This window comes from Leucopleurus acutus (genome assembly GCF_964270905.1).
Source record: "Leucopleurus acutus genome assembly, chromosome: 3".
NCBI lineage: Eukaryota > Metazoa > Chordata > Mammalia > Artiodactyla > Delphinidae > Leucopleurus > Leucopleurus acutus.
This window is the reverse complement of record NC_139145.1, coordinates 164,207,353-164,223,352: the sequence shown is the minus strand read 5'-3', so window position 1 is coordinate 164,223,352 and position 16,000 is coordinate 164,207,353. Positions and strand designations below refer to the sequence as shown.

General features: G+C 42.0%; 1 protein-coding gene across 4 annotated transcripts in view; it reads left to right on the top strand.

Annotated features, from left to right (window-relative positions):
• Positions 1–16,000, top strand: part of TRIO (trio Rho guanine nucleotide exchange factor) — a 370,973-nt gene that overhangs the window by 136,045 nt on the left and 218,928 nt on the right. For all 4 annotated transcript variants that reach the window (XM_082837244.1, XM_082837245.1, XM_082837243.1 and 1 more), the window contains exon 3: positions 12,049–12,163. In XM_082837244.1, coding sequence (XP_082693370.1) covers positions 12,049–12,163 — 115 coding nt within the window. The remainder of the gene's footprint in view (positions 1–12,048; positions 12,164–16,000) is intronic.

The following is a 16,000-nucleotide window of genomic DNA, read 5'->3' as shown; positions in this document are numbered from 1 at the left end:
ACCACTAAGAACGTACAGCCCTATTACTGTGTTTTAAAGTCACAAAAAATAGTTCCTCTCCACGTAGATCAAGTTCTTCCCAACCTGAAACTCAGGATCATTTGTCTTATTTAATTTTACATTTTTAAGCCTTAAAAACACAACCACTTAATCTTGCTTCAATATTAAGTAAAATGTGTACATCATTTGAGGTTTAAAAACTAAAAAAAAGTTAAAAGATAAGGTGTACTCAAAGAAATCTAGTTTCTCTCCTTGCCTCATCGACCCTGTACCTTCCCTCCCCAGTAGGTAAACTTTTTTGCTTTCGTTTTCTTCAGTGTTGGTTTATTTCTTATACCTTTAAAACACAAGCAGTCTCTGTCTCTGTCCGTCCACCTATTCTCACCTCCCTGCCGCCGCCCCCAGACCAGACAGTGATGTACTTTGCACCATTTTCTCTGCCTTTCTGCTTTCCCCTTAAACAGTATTCTAGAGAGAGCAGTGTATAGCAGGACGAACGGAGATTCGCCATCCCTTTTACAGTTGTATATAACTGTGCTGCGTACGCACCATAGCTTATTCAGTCAGCTGTCTGTTGACGAGCATTTGGGTAACTCTTCGAGAATAGCCTTTTTTGGGCAAGGTGAACACTGACCTTTGTAACTGGGGGAATTGACAGGAATATAGGATCTTATTGCCCAGAGGTTTGCTGTTAGTGTTGAGACCACTGACTCTAGTTCTTGTTTCAGTTTTGCAGAAAATTCCCCGTTTCTTGAGACGGGAAGGGGGACCTCCCACTCATTTTGTGTATTCTAGTTAGCATCTAGCACTGTCCGAGGCTGTAGTGACTGACTGGAGGGCCGGGTGCCTCTAGAGACCTTCCTTCCGCACAGAGTACAGAGTCCCCTTAGAGTCTTCATTCGAGACGGTGTGTAAGCGAGTTTCTGATTCCCAGGGTTAGGTAGCGACAAGGTATGGGCGGTGAGCGTGTGACGGTCAGGGCTGGCCTTCTGTTGGCCTCGAGCAGGGACCCAGTGGGCACCCTCTTACCAGAGTTTTGTTAGTCCGTAGCAGACTTAATAGATAGTAGCCATAATTTCGCTTTCACAGACTGCACTTTCTCAGAGCTTTGCTTTGGAAAAGTTTGCTTTTCATGGTTAGTGAGTTGCTGTTCCTCAGGGGGAGTGAAGAACCATTTTCAATGGTATTTGAAACCGGAAATTCAGATGGGGACCATGCAGAGAATAGTACTGTTGGTCCATTGAAATTTACATTATACTTCGCAAAGTAAGAATGCCTTTCTTACAAAAGAAGTTTATTCTCAATATTGTAAGTCACTATACTTCAATTAAAAAAAAAGAAAGAAAAAAGTTTCTTCTACTTGGGTAAGAGGTGAGTTTTTATCAATTCATTTAAAGAAAAAGGGGTGACTCTGAAACTGGCTGCTTCTGTGGTCATTCTGGGCCACACTGCTCAAGAGACCGAGTCCCCTGAAGTTACCTCTCATAAGAGGGAAATGAGTATCGCTGGGTTTATTAGGAAAAGAAGCGTCACACAGATATATATATATAGCTATTACATAGACCTTTTCCAGCCTTCTTCTGATATTAAAATAAACCTCAGTTCGTTTAGCATCTGCGTTTCTATAGGAGTGTTCATCAGGCATTTCCATTTTTAACTTCCTGATACCTGCTAGTAGGTATTTTGAATTAACTTTGTTTGGAGTATAAAAGAGGAATCCGTTCATTCAGTGACTATTTACTGAATACCTCCTGTGTACCAGCCTGAGAGGGTATAAGATGTCAGTGAGTGAACAGAGATGCCTGCCTCTGGGGGCTTCCGTTCTAGTGGGGAGACAGACAAACAGAAAGAATGTGTGACGTGTATCGTTTGCTAGAAGGTGATAGGTGCCTCACAGAAGTAAAATGTAGTGGGGTGGGGAGGAATGGCAGAGAGGATGCCGTTTTTATAAGAATTGAGAATAGTGTCATCATGAACAGAAACTTCACGTTTTTTGCCTTGTTTTTCGGCTAACCCAGCATTTGGATAGGCAGATAATCCTGAATGGGCTGTTGGTTTTTGGTTCCAGACACGTAGAGGTCCAGAAGCTGTGAAGCTCTCATACGCAGATATCCTGTGACGTTGGTAGGTGCAGGAAATGGACTTCCTGCCCTTTTCTTTTCATCATAGGAACTGAGGCGCTGAGTTTCCCGTCTATAAAGTGGGACTGACATCTGTCCGTCCCGCCTCACTGTGAGGCTGGGGGTTGACATCAGCCACATAGGAGTGTCTAGTAGATGAAGCGTTTATGAACTGCAGCATTGTTGTTTTTATTACTTCAGGAACCGAAACTGAATTTGTGGCTTTTCTGCTTCATAACTGGGTCAGTGTTTTCATTTGTGTACCTTCTGTGACATTGGCAACCAAGTTAAATCTTGGGGAATATAATATAAACAAACATCTGCGGAGTTGATGTTTAAGCTCCTTAAGGGTCAGAGACTGTATTCTTCTGACCTAATACTAATGGTTCTAAGATTTTTCTGTTAAACCTCACTGGGAGGGGTCCTCATGGATGATTGGCACGTGCCTGTCACTGACTGTGACACACCACAGATTGGAAGATGCACCCCCATGCAGGGAGGTTTGCAAGTGAAAAGAAATTATTAAATTATTTAATGGGGAATAGTCCATCTTTACTTCACAAGTGATTTTTTCTTAAAATGATTTTATTTATTTATTTATTTGGTTGCTTTGGGTCTTCGTTGCTGCTCACGGGCTCTCTCTAGTTGTGGCGAGTAGGGGCTACTCTTCGTTGTGGTGCGCGGGCTCCTCATTGCGGTGACTTCTCTTGTTGCGGAACGTGGGCTCTAGGCACGCGAGCTTCAGTAGTTGTGGCTCGCAGGCTCTAGAACGCAGGCTCAGTAGTTGTGGCTCGCAGGCTTCAGTAGTTGTGTTTCGTGGGCTCTAGAGCGCAGGCTCAGTAGTTGTGGCACACAGGCTTAGTTGCTCCACGGCATGTGGGATCTTCCCAGACCAGGGGTCGAACCCGTGTCCCCTGCATTGGCAGGCGATTCTTAACCACTGTGCCACCAGGGAAGTCCCTCATAAGTGATTTTTGATGAAGTTCTAAAATTATTGTGGTGAGTTTTCTGAAACTCTTCTGGGAACGGGCAAAAGACAAAATGATTTTTTGCCCCTCTGTCTTAAAATTCAAGTTCAGGTTTAGGTGAACTTTTTTTAGGACACGAATGAGAGCCTGTTTGGTGGACGAGCTTGCCGGCAGTTCCCTGGGGGCTCCTCACCAGCACCACCAGCTCGAGGGCATCTCTCATTGACGGTGGAGCAGTCACAGAGGCAGCCAGCACTTCGGCACACACCTGCAGCTTGTCGTCACTCATGGAGTGAACAGAATGACGGCGTGCACACCTGTTGACTCCCCCATGGCTGTCTTAGGTGGGCGGATTTTGGATTCTACTTTTCACAGCCATGCTGGAGCCCACCTTGCTCGCGTTGTGAGATACGATGACCCCAGAAGGAGGACAGTCGAGCAGGGGTCATGGGCATTTAGTCTCCCTAATGAGCCACACATTATGTTGCATTTAAAATATTAAGAATGGTGGTCCAGAAAAATGTGAGATGCTATTCTTTTTACCAAAAGTGAGGTGAATGTTTTAATACAAATATCATACTATATGTTTTAAAACTCACATTTCTGTAATATGTCGCTGTATATTTTTTTAATCTTTGAGTATACTTGCTTTACAGTGGTGTGTTAGTTTCTGCTTTATAACAAAGTGAATCAGCTATACATATACATATATCCCCATATCTCCTCCTTCTTGCCTCTCCCTCCCACCCTCCCTATCCCACCCCTCTAGGTGGTCACAAAGCACTGAGTTGATCTCCCTGTGCTATGCGGCTGCTTCCCACTAGCTATCTGTTTTACATTTGGTAGTGTATATATGTCCATGCCACTCTCTCACTTCGTCCCAGATTACCCTTCCCCCTCCCCGTGTCCTCAAGTTCATTCTCTACATCTGCATCTTTATTCCTGTCCTGCCCCTGGGTTCCTCAGAACCATATATATATATATATATTTTTTTTAGATTTCATATATATGTGTTAGCATACGGTATTTATTTTTCTCTTTCTGACTTACTTCACTCTGTATGACAGACTCTAGGTCCATCCACCTCACTACAAATAACTCAATTTCGTTTCTTTTTATGGCTGAGTAATGTTCCATTGTATATATGTGCCACATCTTCTTTATCCATTCATCTGTCGATGGACACTTAGGTTGCTTCCATGTCCTGGCTATTGTAAATAGAGCTGCATTGAACATTGTGGTACATGACTCTTTTTGAATTATGGTTTTCTTAGGGTATATGCCCAGTAGTGGGATTGCTGGGCCATATGGTAGTTCTATTTTTAGTTTTCTAAGGAATCTCCATACTGTTCTCCATAGTGGCTGTATCAATTTACATTCCCACCAGTAGTGCAGGAGGGTTCCCTTTTGTTCACACCCTCTCCATCATTTATTGTTTGTAGATTTTTGATGATGGCCATTCGGACTGGTGTGAGGTGATACCTCATTGTAGTTCTGATTTGCATTTCTCTAATGATTAGTGATGTTGAGCATCCTTTCATGGCAATCTGTATATCTTCTTTGGAGAAATGTCTATTTAGGTTTTCTGCCCATTTTTGGATTCAGTTGTTTGTTTTTTTGATATTGAGCTGCATGAGCTGCTTGTAAATTTTGGAGATTAATCCTTTGTCAGTTGCTTCATTTGCAAATATTTTCTCCCATTCTGAGGGTTGTCTTTTCGTCTTGTTTATGGTTTCCTTTGCTGTGCAAAAGCTTTTATGTTTCATTAGGTCCCATTTGTTTATTTTTGTTTTTATTTCCATTTCTCTAGGAGGTGGGTCAAAAAGGATCTTGCTGTGATTTACGTCATAGAGTGTTTTGCCTACGTTTTCCTCTAAGAGTTTGATAGTGTCTGGCCTTACATTTAGGTCTTTAATCCAGTTTGAGTTTACTTTTGCGTATGGTGTTAGGGAGTGTTCTAATTTCATTTTTTTACATGTAGCTGTCCAGTTTTCCCAGCACCACTTATTGAAGAGGCTGTCTTTTCTCCATTGTATATTCTTGCCTCCTTTATCAAAGATAAGCTGGCCATATGTGCATGGGTTTATCTCTGGGCTTTCTATCCTGTTCCATTGATCGATATTTCTGTTTTTGTGCCAGTACCATACTGTCTTGATTACTGTAGCTTTGTAGTATAGTCTAAAGCCCGGGAGCCTGAATGCTCCAGGTCTGTTTTTCTTTCTCAAGATGCCTTTGGCTATTCGGGGTCTTTTGTGTTTCCATACAAATTGTGAAATTTTTTGTTCTAGTGCTGTGAAAAATGCCATTGGTAGTTTGGTAGGGATTGCACTGAATCTGTAGATTGCTTTGCATAGTATAGTCATTTTCACAATGTTGTTTCTTCCAATCCAAGAACATGGTATATCTCTCCATCTGTTGGTATCATCTTTAATTTCTTTCATCAGTGTCTTACAGTTTTCTGAATACAGGTCTTTTGTCTCCTTAGGTAGGTTTATTCCTATGTATTTTTTTCTTTTTGTTGCAATGGTGAATGGGAGTATTTCCTTAATTTCTCTTTCTGATTTTTCATCATTAGTGTATAGGAATGCAAGAGATTGCTGTGCATTAATTTTGTATCCTGCTACTTTACCAGATTCATTGATTAGCTCTAGTAGTTTTCTGGTAGCATCTTTAGGATTCTCTATGTATAGTAGCATGTCATCTGCAAACGGTGACAGTTTTACTTCTTATTTGGCGATTTGGATTCCTGTTATTTCTTTTCCTTCTCTGATTGCTGTGGCTAAAACTTCCAAAACTGTGTTGAATAATAGTGGTGAGAGTGAACAACCTTGTCTTGTTCTGGATCTCAGAGGAAATGGTTTCAGTTTTTCACCATTGAGAACAGTGTTGGCTGTGGCTTTGTCATATATGGCCTTTATTATGTTGAGGTAAGTTCCCTCTATGCCCACTTTCTGGAGGGTTTTTATCATAAATGGGTGTTGAATTTTGTCGAAAGCTTTTTCTGCATCTCTTGAGATGATCATATGGTGTTTCTCCTTCAGTTTGTTAATATGGTTTATCACATTGATTTGCGTATATTGAAGAATCCTTGCATTCCTGGGATAAATTCCACTTGATCATGGTGTATGATCCTTTTGATGTGCTGTTGAATTCTGTTTGCTAGTATTTTGTTGAGGATTTTTGCATCTGTGTTCATCAGTGATATTGGCCTGTAGTTTTCTTTCTTCGTGATATCTTTGTCTTGTTTTGGTATCAGGGTGATGGTGGCATCATAGAATGAGTTTGGGAGTGTTTCTTCCTCTGCTATATTTTGGAAGAGTTTGAGAAGGATAGGTGTTAGTGCTTCTCTAAATGTTTGATAGAGCTCTTCTCTAAATGTTTGATAGAATTTGCCTGTGAATCCATCTGATCTTGGGCTTTTGTTTGTTGGAAGATTTTTAATCACAGTCTCCATTTCAGTGCCTGTGATTGGTCTGTTTTGATTTTCTATTTTCTTCCTGGTTCAGTCTCTGAAGGTTGTGCTTTTCTTAGAATTTGTCCATTTCTTCCAGGGTGTTCATTTTACTGGCATACAGTTGCTTGAAGTAATCTCTCCTGATCCTTTGTATTTCTGCAGTGTCAGTTGTTACTTCCCCTTTTTCATTTCTACGTCTGTTGATGTGAGTCTCCTCCCTTTTCTTCTTCATGAGTCTGGTTAGTGGTTTATCAATTTTGTGTATCTTCTCAAAGAACCAGCTTTTAAATTTATTGATCTTTGCTATTGTTTTCTTCATTTCTTTTTCATTTATTTCTGATCTGATCTTTATGATTTCTTCCCTTCTGGTAACTTTGGGTTTTGTTTTTTCTTCTTTCTCTAATTGCTTTAGGTGTAAGCTTAGGTTGTTTATTTGAGATGTTCCTTGTTTCTTGAGGTAGGATTGTATTGCTATAAACTTTCCTCTTAGAACTGCTTTTGCTGCATCCCATAGGTTTTGGGTCATCGTGTTTTCATTGTCATTTGTTCCTAGGTATTTTTTGATTTCCTCGTTGATTTCTTCAGTGATCTCTTGGTTATTTAGTAGTGTATTGTTTAGCCTCCATGTGTTTGTGTTTTTTACAGATTTTTTCCCTGTAATTGATATCTAGTCTCATAGCATTGTGGTTGGAAAAGATACTTGATAACGATTTCAATTTTCTTAAATTTACCAAGGCTTGATTTGTGACCCAAGCTATGATCTACCCTGGAGAATGTTCCCATGTGCACTTGAGAAGAAAGTGTGTATTCTGTTGTTTTCGGATGGAATGTCCTATAAATACAAATTAAGTCTATCATGTTTAATGTATCATTTAAAGCTTGTGTTTCCTTATATATTTTCGTTTTGGATGATCTGTCCATTGGTGAAAGTGGGTGTTAAAAGTCTCGTACTATGATTGTGTTACTGTCGATATCCCCTTTTATGGCTGTTAGCATTTGCCTTAGTATTGAGGTGCTCCTATGTTGGGTGCATAAATATTTACAATTATATCTTCTTCTTGGAGTGATCCCTTGATCATTATGTAGTCTCCTTCTTTGTCTCTTCTAATAGTCCTTATTTTAAAATCTATTTTTTCTGATATGAGAATTGCCACTCCAGCTTTCTTTTGATTTCCATTTGCATGGAATATCTTTTCCCATCCCCTAACTTTCAGTCTGTATGTGTCCCTAGGTCTGAATTGCCCCTCTTTTAAACAGCATATATACGTATCTTGTTTCTGTATCCATTCAGCCAGTCTGTGTCTATTGGTTGGAGCATTTAATCCATTTACATTCAAGGTAATTATCGATATGTATGTTCCTATTACCATTTTCTTAATTGTTTTGGGTTTGTTATTGTAGGTCTTTTCCTTCTCTTGTGTTTCCCGCCAAGAGAAGTTTCTTTAGCATTTGTTGTAAAGCTGGTTTGGTGGTGCTGAATTCTCTTAGGTTTTGCTTGTCTGAAAAGCTTTTGATTTCTCCATCAAATCTGAATGAGATCCTTGCTGGGTAGAGTAATCTTGGTTGTAGGTTTTTCTCTTTCATCACTTTATCCTGCCATTCGCTTCTGGCCTGCTGAGTTTCTGCTGATAAATCAGCTGATAACCTTATGGGGATTCCTTTGTATGTTATTTTTTGTTTTTCCCTTGCTGCTTTTAATAATTTTTCTTTGTATTTAATTTTTGTTAGTTTGATTAATATGTGACTTCGTGTGTTTTTCCTAGGGTTTATCCTGTTTGGGATTCTCTGTGCTTCCTGGACTTGGGTGACTGTTTCCTTTCCCATGTTAGGGAAATGTTCAACTATAATCTCTTCAAATACTTTCTCAGACCCTTTCTTTTTCTCTTCTTCTTCTGGGACCCCTATAATTCGAATGTTGGTGCGTTTAGTGTTGTCTCATAGGTCTCTGAGACTGTCTTCAATTCTTCTCATTCTTTTTTCTGTATTCTGCTCTGTGGGACTTATTTCCACTATTTTATCTTCCAGGTCACTTATCCATTCTTCTGCCTCAGTTATTCTGCTATTGATTCCTTCTAGAGAATTTTAAATTTCATTTATTGTGTTGTTCATCGTTGTTTGTTTGCTCTTTAGTTCTTCTAGGTCCTTGTTAAATGTTTCTTGTATTTTCTCCGTTCTATTTCCAAGATTTTGGATCATCTTTACTATCATTACTCTGAATTCTTTTTCAGGTAGACTGCCTATTTCCTCTTCATTCATTTGGTCTGTTGGGTTTTTACCTTGCTGCTTCATCTGCTGTGTGTTTCTCTGTCTTCTCATGCTGCTTAACTTACTGTGTTTGGGGTCTGGTTTTCGCAGGCTGCAGGTTCGTAGTTCCCGTTGTTTTTGGTGTCTGCCCCCAGTGGCTGAGGTTGGTTCAGTGGGCTGTGTAGGCTTCCTGGTGGAGGGGACTAGTGCCTGTGTTCTGGTGGATGAGGCTAGATCTTGTCTTTCTGGTGAGTAGGATCGTGTCTGTTGGTGTGTTTTGGGGTGTCTGTGACCTTATTATGATTTTAGGCAGCCTCTCTGCTAATGGGTTGGTTTGTTTTCCTGTCTTGCTATTTGTTTGGCCTAGGGTGTCCGGCACTGTAGCTTGCTGGTTGTTGAGTGGAGCTGGGTCTTGGCATTGTGATGGAGATCTCTGGGAGAGCTTTTGCCATTTGATATTATGTGGAGCTGGGAGGTCTCTGATGGACCAATGTCCTGAACTCGGCTCTCCCACCTCAGAGACTCAGGCTTGACACCCGGCTGGAGCACCAAGACCCTGTCAGCCACAGGGCTCAAAAGAAAAGGGAGAAAGAAAGAGAGAAAGAGAGAAAGAGAGGGAGGGAGGGAGGGAGGAAAAACTAAAATAAAATAGAATAAAGATTTTAAGATAAAAAATTTAAAAATTATTAAAAAGTAAAAAGTAAAAAGAAAAAAAATGGACAGACAGAACCCTTGATAAATGGTAAAAGCAAAGCTATGCAGACAGAATCACACCAAGAAGCGTACACATACACACTCACAAAAAGAGAAAAAGGAAAAGAAAGTATATATCTTTTGGGAAGTCTGAGGTCTTCTGCCAGCATTCAGTAGGTGTTCTGTAGGGGCTGTTCCACACGTAGATGTATTTCTGATGTATTTGTGGGGAGGAAAGTGATCTCCGGGTCTTACTCCTCCGCCATACTGAAGGTCTCTCTTACATTTTTGATCAAGGAGATTGATTCTGTTTTGAAAGGAATGAAAGATGTTGGGAAATAAAAAATACTGCATTTGTTACTGGTCTTATCTCGGGGACAAGAGGTATTCCAAAAAAACTAGAGCCAATGATTTTTCCCTAAAATTACTGTCTGGTATTTTAGAAGATTACCTCATAATGTCATTCTACCATTTACAATAATACTGCTTCTCACTTCTTTGTTTTTTTAGTGTTTAAGTTTTTTACTCTCCACATGTAATATAATTCTTCAGCTAAAACAGGAGTAATGAGACAAAATGGTTCTGAAAAGTACAATAGAAAAATATTGTCCACTGGTTTATTTTTCCAAATGAGTAATAGGCTATTTACAAATAAGTAGATCTCCAATGATGTATATGAAAATGGCAAATCTCTTACTGTTTGAAATCTAAATTAAAAAAAATTTACTGCTTCTCACTTTTAATAGTACTTTTCATTCCTTCTGATATTTTTATTATTTAGAAAGAAGTAAAGCCAGTAGTTTGAAAAATTAGGCAAGTTCTTATCAGGGCAAAGGGCCCAGCTGTGACATGCTGGCATGGTCCCTTTGTCTTTATATAAGCTCTTTGAGCCTCAGTATCTTTCCTGATAAAGCCGGCGTGAGGAAATCTCCTAACAGGATCCTTGTGATGATCAGATCAGAGCGCGTGTGTCAAGCCCTTGATGCCATACCTAGCGTGTGTCAGCTGTGATGTAGTGTTGTTCCTATTTAATACCTGGGTTATTGGATTTATAAATAATTTAACATCTTCCTGGGCTTCGTAACCTAACAGTACATGTGGGTCAGTTTAAGTGTTCAGAATCAGCACTTAGTTTTATTACTGTTGAGAGGAATTGTTAATCATTCTAGGACAGGGTAAAGACCCATGTTGGTAAAAATGTGTTTTTAAAATGCCTGCGTCTTCTGCTGAATATGTTTTTGGCATTCTAAAAGGAAAGAATTTGGTTTTCTCTTGTTTGCTTGCTTGCTTTTTGCTTGCTTTTTCAGTTACGTCTGCTGACAAGGTAAATAATTAAGATGAGAAAATAATTGTTTCATGTTGTGGCTTGAATTTTGAGATCTTATTGCTGTACTTCTAGAAAGAGATGACCAGAACTGTAAAACTAAATGAAGCATACACTTGGGAAAACAAAATTTTCTTTCTCTGTGTTCTTTTCTGAAAACCCTAATAGAAGTAATAAAATAAATAGAGTGGTTTCACCAGAAATGTTCAGTGATACCCAGCAGACTTCCTTAGGATTGTATCCATGTTCATGAGAAGCGTTTCTGCCTTCCTGTCAAAGGCCAGTCACATGAGATTTGTGCTTAGTGTGTAATGTAATATTTCTAAAGTTCTTAAGCTAATTTAGTTCTATTTGAAAATTCTTGTGTGCCAATCTCTCCCTCTCTCTCTCTTTTTTGCTTTTGTGTGTGTGTGGCTTTGTGTGAGAGAGTGGGGAAGCTTGACCACAGGGGTCAGGTACTGCCCTTGAGAGGGGAAGGTGCCCTGGATCCCAGATTATATAAAGTAGCCGTCAGTGCAGAGTTTGAAGAACATTTCTGTCTTTTCCCTTTCATGAGTTAAAGCCCGATTTGGTTGGTAGCAAAGAGACAGAGCTGAGAGTGACGGGGAGGGAAGGAGAGGGGACAGTGTGGAGGAGAGAGAGAGAGGGAGACAGAGAAAGGGAGAGAGAGAGGGCGTGAGGAGGTGTTTTTTTTTTTTTAATATTATTTATTTATTTGGTTGCACCGGGTCATAGTTGCAGCACTTGGGCTCCTTAGTTGTGGCCGGCAAGCTCCTTGCTTGTGGCATGAATGTGGGATTTAGTTCCCTGACCAGGGATCAAACCTGGGCCCCTTGCATTGGGAGCACAGAGTCTTATCCACGGTGCCACCAGGGAAGTCCCCGGAGGTGGGAGTTTAAGGTGATGGAAGCACGTATACATGAAACCTTTTTTTCTCTCCAAACATGAAACTGAATAAAGGAGGGAACAAACACTGGAAGAAAGAGCCAGAGCCTTCTGTGATACCTTCCATGTGGTGTGCAAAACTCAGACTTCATCGCCGGCGTCCTGGGAGGGATGGCATTGCCACCTGTCTCAGGGGAGCCAGGGATGCCGGCCTTTCATGGGGTCCTGCCGGGCCAGGAGGGCTGGGGGCACAGCTTCGCGAGAGTGGGTGGGCAGGCTGCGATGCTGGGCGCCCAGTGGCCCATAGAGTCCTGTTTCCTCTTGTTTCTGTCTGAGCCTCTTCCACATGTTTGTTTCCAGGTGGCAGAGATAAGCGCGGGGGTCCCATCCTAACCTTCCCGGCCCGCAGCAATCATGACAGGATACGGCAGGAGGACCTCCGGAGGCTCATTTCCTACCTGGCCTGTATCCCCAGGTGAGTCCCGCGTGGTCGTGGCTGGTCCCTGTCCCAGAGGTGCAGCGCTGCACACACTCCCCAGAAAACAGCCCACAGGAGCCTGAATTCTGATCAAAGTGCTGTCAAGTGAAAATCATGGTCTTTCTCCTTATTTTCCTTTTGTGACCCTCCTCGGTGCGGGGCTGAGAAGGGCAGTGTTCTGAGTGAGCAGGCTTGTGTGGTGGCGATGGGGGTGGCTTGGCCACCGGGCGGGGACCTTAGGTTGTGGTGCCCAAGGCGGAGGTAAAGCAGAGATGATCCTGATAACGGAGACCCGGCGGGCCGGAGGCTCACCAGTGGAGTGTGGTTTCCGAGAGGAACTTTCTGGCTCTGTGCTGCGCTTCAGTTCCTGGGAAGTATTCGGTTGATTTGTAGCATGAACTTTGCAGGGCATTCAGAATCCCTACCAGCTAATGTCCCGGGACATGGAGTTTGGGAGCTCTCGTTCAATCTGCGACCCGCTAGTGACAGCCAGGGGGATTTTCGGCGTAGACGCCGAGGAACACGAGGAATAGGCAAGGCTTTATTTTCTGGAGAGCCCTGACGTGAGGAGCGGTTAACAGCAGTGGGCCAGTGTGTATACCTGCGGAGTCTAGCATCTTTACTTCTGCTCTAGAAACATATTACTGAGGTTTTACCTACAGAGCGAGCTGACAGCTGGCAGAGGAAACCCCCCCCCGCCCCCCACCGCCTCCCACATTAACACCTCCATTTAATGGTTAAGATTAATTTTTGGAAAACAAAGTACTGCTCTGATATGATCCAAGCATACAGCCAGGCCTGGCATAAGAGGTGGCTGTGTGCCGGGGGTCGGAGCGGGACCCCCTGTGAGGAAGAGGTACTCTCACCCCAGAAGGGGGTGTACTAAAGCAGGGCATGGCTGATGTGCGCCAGTGAAGAGGGATTTCCTAGGAGACTAAATGAGCGCATGAAAAAGGACACTCGGTCATGATATAGACTAACGAGTAGCCGTAAGGAACATGTTATGCCGGGAAAGCATAAAAGATGGTCAACAGCAGCGTAGTGGATTCTAAAGTTTGAGGTGAGTGTAACAGATCGCCCACGGAGCAGGGCTGGTGACTCTCCCCCGACCTCTTTGGGTTGACACCAGCCAGGGAAACAGCACTGTCCTCTGGCAACCCATCCTCACTGTGGCTGAGGAAGGTCAGCTTTGGTGTCGATGGTCTGAGCTTCAGAGGGGGTTCTTGGGTTTTGCTGTAGGGTATCCTTTGTGGGAAAGCTATTACATCCAATCATCAGCAACATACTAATGGGCCCCTGCTTAAATACGTGGAAAAGTTTTCCCTTTCCTCTTACTCTGATATTTTCTTGGACTGTTGAACTGTTGAAATCACAGAGTTGGGAAGAGTTTTAGAAGTTATTTACTACTCACTGTCACTTATAAATAACAACATAGTTTACAGCCAGTACTTACTGAGCTCTTACTATGTGCCATGTGCTGTGCTAATGATGAAAAAGAAACAGATACAGACGATGATGTGAAAAAACAAATCCCTGCCACCCAAAATGATGCTTGGTGTATAGTTCAATGAAACACAAGTTGAATTTCACCCAGGTGATCTTTTAGAAAACATTTACACCGTTGGAATTCTGTATATAACTTTGGCAACTTGCTTTCTGGTTTTAAAATCCATATTGATTATAAATATAAAAAACTACTTTTCCTTTCATTGATATCATAAAGAAATCGATTCAGGTATATTTTGAATCAGCTGGATGACCCACTTTAAAAAAAAAACAACACAAAACTTTGTCCTGGGAATCGTGAGTGTAAACAAAACTAGAGAGAAGCGAACACCCATGGGCCCATCATCCAGCTCCAACGATTATTGGATTCTGCCAATCTTGTCTACTTCCCCAAGAAAACATAGCAAATCCCAGATATTCTCTCATTTCTCTCATAAGTTCCTCAGTGTGTAGAGTGACCCTCCAAGCACCGAGCACAGTCAGTTCGTTTCATTGCCTGGCTTTGCTTTTGTATTTACAATTTCAAGTGACAGGCAATGCCAGTTTCTTGTTCTTGGTTAATGAGCAAATGAGAGAGATGGGATTAATTTGTATGTAAATGATGCGTTTGCCAGATGATAGTGGAGGAAGGTTTCCCAGTGGTCCAAATAGAAGTGGCCACAAAAAGAGTCCTCTCCAGGTCCACCGCAGGTCCTACAGCGACTGACAGAGAGCCTTAGTGCCGCCTTCAGGGAGCCTGCAGAGGTGGACGCGCTCTGGTTTTAGCCAGACAGTGGGATCAGTGATCATGTCAGGAGATGAATGGTGTGTGAATTTTGGGGGACTTGTGGGTTGGCTTGTTCTTTATTTGAGTCTATAATTTGTTGTTACAGTTTCAGAGTGAAATACACAGTCCTGGGCAGTGGGAGGGGCAGGGGGAGGATGTCCTGTGGGACTCGTGTCTCTGTCCACCACTGTTGATGTTTTCTGCGATGTGATGGTAGCCTCTGGCTGCCCCTCAGCCAGTTACAGGGCTACACATTCCCGGATTTGGAGAAGTGTGCCATCCGGGAAAGCTTGGGGGTCAGAGTCAGACGGGCTGACCTGGTTTACTTAATTTTATGGGTTTTCTGATCTACGAGATGTGATAGTAATCTGTACTTCTCGGATCACTGTATTAATAAGTAAGATTATTTATGCACATGCCCAGCACAGTGTCTGACTTCATGGTAGCTGTCTCAGAAGTGGTACAGTAATGTCCATCTTTCGTATTTGCTCTTCGACTTCCCTTCAGTTGTTTTTCTTTTTGCCATGTGTTCTAGAATCAGATCATCTTGTCTGTTTTTTTTTCTGCGTGGCCTCCTGTCTTTGCCTCTTAAAATGTGGCCCCCAGAGTTAAAACATAATGTGATCTGAGAGTAGCGACTAGTTTTGAGTACTGTTGTTTGGGCCACCTTCCCTCCCCTCTCCCTTCCTTAAAAAACAAACAAACAAACAATTAGAATAATAGATTGGTTTTCATATGATTAATTTGCAAGGGAACTTTTCCTTAAATGTGTAGGAGGAAAGTCACAGCGGAACTTCTTCGTGGTGTGATGGGGACTCGTGCACAGAAATGATAATCACGTTAGTCTTGGTGCACCTCTAGGTGTTTATTGCTCTTTTGAATTATACTCATTATGTTCTAGAACGTTTTGACTTCTTTGGAATGATTTATAGCAACTAAATGGATAAAGCACTCTGACTCTCTTTTGTCACCAATGAAATCATGTGAAACTTTTGAGTTGATTCATTCATGAACATTCATATAAAAAGGTACCTTCTTCATCTAGGAACTGAAGAAAGGAGAGTTTCTCTTTTTTAGAGACCTGAATTGAAAAAGGACCTTAGTTTCATCTACATTTTTAAAAATCTCACAGCTAAAATGAGGCTCTTAGGTGAAACTGCTGAAATACCTGGTTAACAAGTCACACTTTGCAGTGAGCAGTGCCTTGAAGGAAGAGCATGGCACGGAGCCCTTCAGCAGCAGCTGTGCTTGTTCATTAGACGCTCAGAAATAGAGCTGTGGCTTTGGTCACGTTTGCAAGTCGCCGCTTTCTTAATAGCGCGTGGCTTTTAACTTGATAAAGACAGATGGATGCGGAGGATGTGCACTCCCAGCCCAGTTGGAGTGCTGCTTGCTTTACTTGGAAGTCACTGGTGGGAACAGTTGGATGGCGGAGGCAGGTGACTGGTTAATCCTTCTGTAAGCGGTGTAAGCTCAGGGCACCTTTTGCTTGTGTCTCTCTCCAGCTTGTTCCTCTTGTTAAGCCTGGAGTTATTCAGGATTCCTTCTAAGCCCCGTCAAGT